This window comes from Epinephelus moara, chromosome 9, assembly GCF_006386435.1.
Source record: "Epinephelus moara isolate mb chromosome 9, YSFRI_EMoa_1.0, whole genome shotgun sequence".
In the NCBI taxonomy this organism is placed as follows: domain Eukaryota; kingdom Metazoa; phylum Chordata; class Actinopteri; order Perciformes; family Serranidae; genus Epinephelus; species Epinephelus moara.
This window is the reverse complement of record NC_065514.1, coordinates 33760275-33768773: the sequence shown is the minus strand read 5'-3', so window position 1 is coordinate 33768773 and position 8499 is coordinate 33760275. Positions and strand designations below refer to the sequence as shown.

Genomic DNA, 8499 nt, shown 5'->3' with positions numbered 1-8499 from the left:
TAAAACAGGGCATACAGAAATAATGAGACATACATTTATTGCCTTTAAAGGAGCTCTATAAGATATTCAGAGCCAATCTCTGATTCAGAGGTTGTCTACACAAGGTTCTCTACATGGAAGTGACCAAGACTGTGGCTAGCTGCTAACAGTGCTAACAGCACAAACAGTGCCAGCATTAAAGCAATGCTCTTTTCCACACTGTTTTTTGACCCATGCCAGAAACTTTCTTGTTTGGTGTACATAAAAAGTAAAATAAAAAGTTAGCCATGCAGTCTGAGTCTATAACATTTAACATTTACTGTAGTAGTAGTAGTAGTAGTAGTAAGTAGCAGAACAAGCTGTAAATACAACACTGACATATCCACAACATTGACTTGGTCTCAACTGAGACAAATATCTGCCTCTATAGCTGCTAAATGCTCCAGTATGTTTGATTACTGTGTCTGTGTGCTGTTTGGTGCTGGGCACGTCGTGTGTGGACTGTTGATAAGAGCACAAGTTTCGAGGCTAGAAAACCAAAACAGTGTGAGACCCTTTTCACATTCCACATAGTTTTCAACCCATGGTTATTAACATGCATCTTAGGTGATCAGATCAAAAGTAAACAGTTCTAAATACATGTGTGAATACATCCAATGTGTCCCCAGTGCTTCTTGAGATCCAATCGCTCAGACCATATTTTGAGATGGTCTGGGCTGCATATGGCCGCACTCTTTCAGCACTGTGTAGCCTACACTCAAATGTCTTGGGCCACACTGAAGCACATATACAGGTGACATCATTGCTTATTCCCTTCCATGCTGGGTGAGAAAACCTTGCGTTGCTGCCATTATGCAAGTTAGTCACAGCAGTGAAGGACTGTCCCCAGAGCCAATGTCCTCCAGCGAATGATCAGTTCAACGTCTGCCCAGTTAGCATGAGCTGACAATGGTCCCAATAACCTCATACAGCAGTTTAACGACTTTGTCATAATTTTTCTGACAATCACTTTGGTCGACTCTCTAACAACTCTGTTATTAAACTGTCTTTTTTTTCTCCTTATTTTTCCCAAGTTCCCCAGTGGGATCATTAAAATATTTCTGATGTCTGATAACAGATAGGTTACATTAGCTGTGTAGTGCTAACAGTTAGCCCTGTTACTGTGTGTGGTCACTCACCAACTGTTGCTGGCACAGAGCTCACACTCTCACAGCAGCAGTCACCAAAGGGCGGTGTGTGGCCTCAGTATCTCTACAATCCTGGCTACAGGCCTGGTTTTCAGGAGTGCTTATTGTGAGTGTGTGTGTGTGTGTAGGTTATCACAACACATAATTTATCTCCACTTTTATTGTAGATATCGAGCATGCAACATGTTACATCTGCACATGTCGAATTTAACAGAACAGTGTATCATCAGACAGACTGGTGAGCTTTAGAGGACATATACATTATATACTGTACATAAACAGTATAGAAGGTCAGATGAGATCATCAGTAATGATTGTCATTATGCTTGTGGAGGAGGCCTTTGATCATCTTAGGAGCTGCTGACTTTGGGCTGGCTCTTCAGAGCAGCATCCCTCATGGAGTGGTACGCATGCTCATTCTGCTTGAACATCTTCAGCTCCATTTCAGTCTGCGTACGCATAGACTGAGGGCATAAAAAAGCAAGATCACTTAGAGAAGTGCACTGACAATATTAAGTAATGCTTACACATATTTAACATTTATGGCACTCAGTTAGTACAAACTATCATTTCAATATGTAGTTATTACGCTAATGTCACAGTCCGACAAATAAGAGTAAACTACTGCCCAATGTACCTCCAGGTCTCTGGTGATGGCGTGGTTGGGTCCATGGGTGATCATGAGGATGCCATAGGCCTTGCAGATCATTTCATGACCCACCTCTATCTGACCTGCATGCCAGTGGGTGACGCCTGCTCGCATGATGGCCATGCCCAACTGGGCATTGTTGGGGTGGTACAGCTTTCTGCAGAAACAGATCCCATGAGTGACCCAAACCAACACTGACTGTATTCTACTGGCAGGTATTGTGTGTATACAAAGCCTGATTTAACTTATTCGTCTGTGTCATGAGCTTCAGAGTTGTCCAAAAACTATTAAATGCACATTCATGAGCCAGAAATACTCACTAGAGCAGCAAATGTGGAATAATCCGCTGCTGAAAATAGTCCCCCCAAAAATGCACTATCTTCTCCTGTCTGAGGCCTTTTTCATATATAGTTACCAATAACTTACTGAGATAACCTTTCAGGCAACAGTAATGATTTCACATTATTCACATTTCACATTATTCACACATGCACTACATTCAGGAACATTTCCATTTTGTACACATGCCATGGCAATGCTGGAATAAAGGGGTCAAGGCAGCTGATGCTAACTGTCAAAAATCTAAACAGAAGAAGAAGAAAATGGGGCAAGGCTGAGTACACAAGTATTATTTCCAGAAACATGGCGTGCAAGGAGCTGTTTTTGTCCGCAACCAATTTTCTCATAATGTACATAATATCAGTAAGTAAGCACTGGCATAAATGCTAAATCAGAAACAAGTTCAGATTCAAATATGTCATTAGTTGAATCTTGTGGTTTGCTCGCTGCATGTGAAAGCATCTTTTGTCAGACAGACGTGTGGTTTTCCCTGCCATGTTACTGCTTTCATTCACATTTCATTCACAACACAGCTGTACCAGCATTTTCTCTTAAACATTATGAAGTCTTGAGGTGGGAAACTGGCAGTACACATTTCCTTTAATATCAATCCCTGCTCCCATTTACATATGGCCCCATACAGGACATGTTCTGGAACATTTCATGTGTGAAAGGGGTTTGAGTAACATTTGCTAAAACTGCAGTGGCCCACCTTACAGTAGCCAGAAATGATTGAGACTTAAGTTTGCCTGTTTTGACTCATTACCTTTTACCCGTTTTTGGACTTGTTTGAGACTTCACCTACCAAATTTCACTCGAAAGGACACGTGGCGACCATAAAGACACTCAAAATGACCACAAAGAAACATTAAATGACCACAAAAAGACTGCAATGAGATGCAAAACAGATGTTACAGAGACACAAAAAGACTCACAACAACTACAAAAAGGGGTAAAACAACCATGAAGAGTCACAAAGGGATGTAAAAAAACCCCACAAAGAGACACAATACAACTACAAAGAAGGGCTAAACCACCAGAAAGTCTGTGTGATTTGCTCCTTTGCAGAAGAGTTGGTGAGGCCTTTTGCATGCCTGTGCCCAGGGGCCCATTGTCTCCTAATCCTCCCATGTCCTGAGCCATTACTTACCTGCAAAATGTCACTCAAAGGGACATATACCAACCACGAAGACACTCAAAATGACCACAAAGAAACAGTAAATGATAAATAAAGAGACACATAAAGACTACAAAGAGATGCAGAACAGATGTTAAGGAGATACAAAAATACTCTCAAGGACTACGAAAAGGGGTAAAACAACCACAAAGAGTCACAAAGGGATGCAAAAAGTCTACAGAGACACAAAACAACTACAAAGAGAAGCTAAACCACCAGTCTGTGTATCTTGCATCATTGTTAGACAGGTGTTGGGGCCTTTTGCAGGGGCCCATTGTCTCATACTTCACCCATGTCCTCAGCCATTATGTTACCATATATATTAATCTTTGCACCCCTTGTCTGCAGTTTTGCTATTTTTAATGGTGATTTTTTAAAAACTTGTAAATAATTTAATTTTACCTTTTTTAAAAATATATTTTATTGTAAATCTTTGAACTGCCCTGGTGTATGAACTGTGCTATACAAATAAAGCTGCCTTGCCATGCCTAGACATTATGTTGTGAGTAATTTTTATAGATCTACATCGTTAGTAAGCTAAATTTACCAGCCACATTTTTTGACAAAAAAGAAATACAGTATAACAGAACCATAACCGCTTATCTCTGGATTTGTTTGGCCAATTCAGTAAGTAGTCTGCTTTACAGCTTCTGTTAACTTTTGAATCAATGTGATGAAGGATATTTATTTTACAAATATTTAATGAGATAGATTAGACAAGAAGAAACATTCTTGTTATGGTATCCATTAATAGTTTTTAAGCAGAAAAATGTACTTTGTCGCTATATATCAATATTGTGATATACAAATTGTATCCATATCTCACACTCCTAAATTACAGTCTCACGTTTTCATGTAAAACATAGTATATGTACATACTATATGATGCATTGTCAGTTTCATCTAACCATTAGTATTTGGAGCAATTAGAGCACCAGCACAATTTAAACACCTAAATGACTTGTTGGGACTTGTTGTGCTGGGGTGTGATTGCATCAAGGTCTCTCCTACCTAACTGTGATGTTTTAAAGGTTGTGAAGGTTTCAGTGCTTATTTATGGGGAAATGGAGAGTTTCTATGCAAATACATATGGAACATGGGGAGTTTTTACATGAATCTTGATAATAATTTCACTTATATCTGCTCTGTTCTCAGACAGGACACCAGGTGTCTTCAGTGTAATCCTGCTGGGGAGTTACTGTATCTCTCCAACACAAAGTGCTCTGTCAGCACTCACGTGTATCCCTCCACCATCTTGTGAGCGCAGCCTGTAGCCTCAGGGAAGGACCCCATGTATGAGAGCACCTCACTGGCAACGCTGAGCACACGTAGCTTATACAGGTTAGTACTAGCCAAGACGTTCTCCTGCTTCTCCAGACACTCACGACACAACTTCACTACCTGAGAGAGGACAGACAGAACACAGTGCAGGGGAAAGACAAGAAGAGAGGGACACATTAGTGCAAGACCAGAAGAGAGATGCAGATAAGCTGAAAGCAGCGTTGTGTACCTCCTGATAATCCTTCTCCACACGGGCCCTCTCAATTTTCTCCAGACACTCCTTACTGAAGGCAGTCACCTCTTTCACCTTATCAGCAGAGGGCTGAGAGGGAGACACAATGACAACACAGCTAACAGGAATATATGTTATATGTTCTCATATGTCATCATAAGAGTCAAGTAAACAAATAAAAAAGATTCTGTGATTTGTGAGACTGTAATCATTTGTAAACCCAACTTTGTTCCCCTCGCTCTCTGCAGCAGCCATCATCAGGTCATCCTTGATGTGCTGGCTGCAGTGTTCACAGGTGCACTCGAAGTGGAAACGCTCCTTCAGTTTCTTCTGGCGGTCAGCAGACAGATTGAGAAAGTCGACGTAGCTGACGGTCAGCTCCTGCCCCTCTGAGATTTTACCTAGAGCTCTCAGCTCGATCCTGGAACAGAGGAGGACAGGACGGGTTCTTGTTTTCTTGATCTAATGATGCATGTTTTACAGTACCCCTCTGCACTGGATGCAACAAATCCAGATATTGTCATGTCAGCTTGGACTCTCAGAATGTAGGAAGAAATAATATCAAATCGGATTTGTTAATATCATAATTCTGTCTAATTTTTAATAGACCAAATGGATTTAGCATACACATTTTTCATTATAGCCAGGTTAGGGACTTATCAGCTGTAATACATACCTCCTCTGAGAGTGGAGAGCAGAGCTCAACGCTGACTGGCTGCAAAAGGAAGAAAGAGTCAGTTCTTTTAACCTTTTATATGAGTTACACATCAACAAGTCATTATGGTCCACAAAATCTCCTTTTGTTATTATATGTTATGTTATGTTCACATACTATTCCTAAATGAAGTTTTATACTTCATTCCTTCATATTTAGATCATTACAGTCATCTGTCACTGTGATTTTACAGGAGCTGTAGTTTGGATACCTACTTGCCATGGTTGAGGATGATGGTGCAGTTGGGCCAACAGTCATGGTTGACCAGACAAAGGTTTGGGAAAAGACCCACACCGACAGCCTGCAGGCCTCTCTGGTCACTCATTGTGAATGCATTACACTTGATCTACAGAGACAGACAGAGAGAGTAGGGAGGGAAAGGATTATAGGAGAGACCAAACACCCAGGTTTGTTTTTCAAGCTGTCTTTCCTAATGTAGTTTACAGATATAACTTATAAAGCACTGGTGAACTCTAATTCATAGTAAGACATTCATTCTTACAATGCCAAAGAGGTGCGAAATGTAGTCGACAGAGTGCTGCTTTCTTCCATAAGACCAGTACTTCAGGAAGCTTTGCACATCTGTGTTGAGCTGCTTGAGTTCTTCTTCAGGTAGATCAGCTACGTGGTCCTCCAGCTTGTCCACTGAGATCAGCTGAGTGTCTGACACAATGCCTGTGTCCTTGTGTATACGCCACAGCACACGAGCAGCCAGACTGGGCAGGGGAATTATGGGTAGGGGAGAGAGACATCAACGTCACATTCAGAGTCAGATATTAACCAGATATTACGCAAGCACAATTCCCTGTAATCAATCAACACCTCCGTACATCCTCTAATAATAGATCTCATTGATTGATTGACTGATTAAATTATTCATTTATTTGTTCATTCAGTCATTCCATGTATAAGACTGGGGACAGAGTCCTGCACCGGGTTGGGTACCTGTGAGTATATGTACATATATATGTGTGTATGTATACATACACACACACACACATATGTATATATATATATATAGAGAGAGAGAGAGAGAGAGAGAGAGAGAGAGAGAGAGAGAGAGAGAGAGAGAGAGAGAAATTCATGGGTAAAAATGAACTACATGTTGACGGGCAGTGGGGGGAACAAAAATATATTTCTTATTCTTCAGAATAAAAGAAATGAAAAAGATGTGCAGTATATGTGTAATACTTTGACATCTCAATCACTATTATCAAGCTGCAATTTATTTTATTTTGAAAGTCAGTGACACAAGTTGAACCTTTGACCCCGTCGTCACATTCGTCACCGATGTTGAGGACTCCAGCAATGAAACTTTGCAGCTGGGGGATGAGTTGGCAGCCTACATCAAGTTCAAGACACCCATGGAGGATCCTTTTGAGATGGTGGAAGGAGCATGCTAAAATGTTTCCTAACCTGGCAGTGATTAAATGTTTTCGCCATCCTGACAGCGAGCGCAGCCAGTAAAGGAGACCTTTCCTCTACTGGATTTGTAATTCAAGAACAGAGAACCCAGCTTAATGTGAATGACTGTAGCCTGTGTGTGTTTAATTACAGGTGCGGGTCGGGTCGCGGGACTTATATTAACTGGTGCGGGCGGGTGCGGATTTGACTTAGATATAATGACAGGTAACGGGCTGATTCTGGTACTGGGCAGGTGCGGGTTTTCAAATATGGAGCCGTGCAGGACTCTACCTGGGGATAACATGTTAAAGGTTCAGTGTGTAAGATTTAGGGGGATATTGTGGCATCTAGTGGTGAGAATTGCAGATTGCAACCATCTGAAACTTTGCCTGGTTATAATTTCTTCAGTGTTCATCGTTCAGGAGGTTTTTACCTGGAGTCCAGGAATTATCTGCAGAGGTCTCTTCCTCTCCAAAACAAACAAACATGGGGTTTTCCACTAAAATCACTGAATAAAGCAGTTTCACGTTACAAATCTCTGTTTTTCTGACACTGCTTGTTGCAGATGGGCTCTTAACTACAATGGCCAATGTGAAAACACGAATGGCCCTATATAGAACCAGTGTTTGGTTTGGTTTGTTCTGGGCTACTGTAGAAACATGGCGGTGCAACATGACAATATCCGAAGACAAGGACCCGCTCCCTATGTAGATATAAATGGCACACTCTCAGCTGATGAAAACACAACAATTCTTATTGTCAGGCGATTAAACACTGAAAAAAAAAATACTTATTACACTATATCCCCCTAAATCCTACTCACTGGACCTTTAACGTAAAGATAAGATGCAGACAATATGCCTAATAGACAACACACAGAAGTTCAGCAGATTTACATAGGAGAAAGGAAAAATAAATGTCCTCAAAATTCTCATAAAAATCATCACAGATTAATATAACCACCCATACTGAATATAAAAAATATATTATTCAATGATTTGAGGAGCCAGTCTGTCACCTTACACCAAACATCAGCCAAGGATCAGATCAGTTCTCCTGACCTCATAATCAGAGGGAAGCTGTTCTTCAGTAGGGCAGTGGTGTAACAAGATCACAAGTCTAAAGCCCCGCTAATGGCCCCCAGACAGGCTGCAGTGTTCATTACACCCCAGGGTGCTACAAAATGTTTGAATAGACCAAATAACATGCTGACACATTTTCTATTGTAGGGCAACAAACATGCTTATCAAAGACGTGTATCAACTCGTCAGGATACACCACTGTCCCATTTCCCAAGCTCTAAATGGTCAAGCTCCATCATATCTTAGTGAGCTCATAGTGCCATATTATCCCACCAGAATTCAATTCAATTCAATTCAGCTTTATTTAAAGTGTAAAATCACCATAAACATGGTCTCGAAACACTTTACAGTTCACATAGACAAAAATACATTAGAAAAATATAAATTACAAAAAAAAAAAAAAATTACAATTTACAAATAAGCACAATTATTTATATTAAAAAAAAAAAAAAAA

The 8499-nt window shown here is 40.5% G+C and overlaps 1 protein-coding gene across 1 annotated transcript in view; it reads right to left on the bottom strand.

Annotated features, from left to right (window-relative positions):
- Positions 1 to 1310: 1310 nt before the first annotated feature.
- The window catches only part of smyd1a (SET and MYND domain containing 1a), a 17599-nt gene continuing 10410 nt past the window's right edge, over positions 1311 to 8499 (bottom strand). The window contains exons 3-10 of the mRNA XM_050053188.1: positions 6062 to 6275; positions 5775 to 5905; positions 5521 to 5559; positions 5070 to 5265; positions 4842 to 4934; positions 4569 to 4732; positions 1804 to 1972; positions 1311 to 1630 (exon numbers count right to left, since the gene is read on the bottom strand). Coding sequence (XP_049909145.1) covers positions 1517 to 1630; positions 1804 to 1972; positions 4569 to 4732; positions 4842 to 4934; positions 5070 to 5265; positions 5521 to 5559; positions 5775 to 5905; positions 6062 to 6275 — 1120 coding nt within the window. The 3' untranslated portion in view covers positions 1311 to 1516. The remainder of the gene's footprint in view (positions 1631 to 1803; positions 1973 to 4568; positions 4733 to 4841; positions 4935 to 5069; positions 5266 to 5520; positions 5560 to 5774; positions 5906 to 6061; positions 6276 to 8499) is intronic.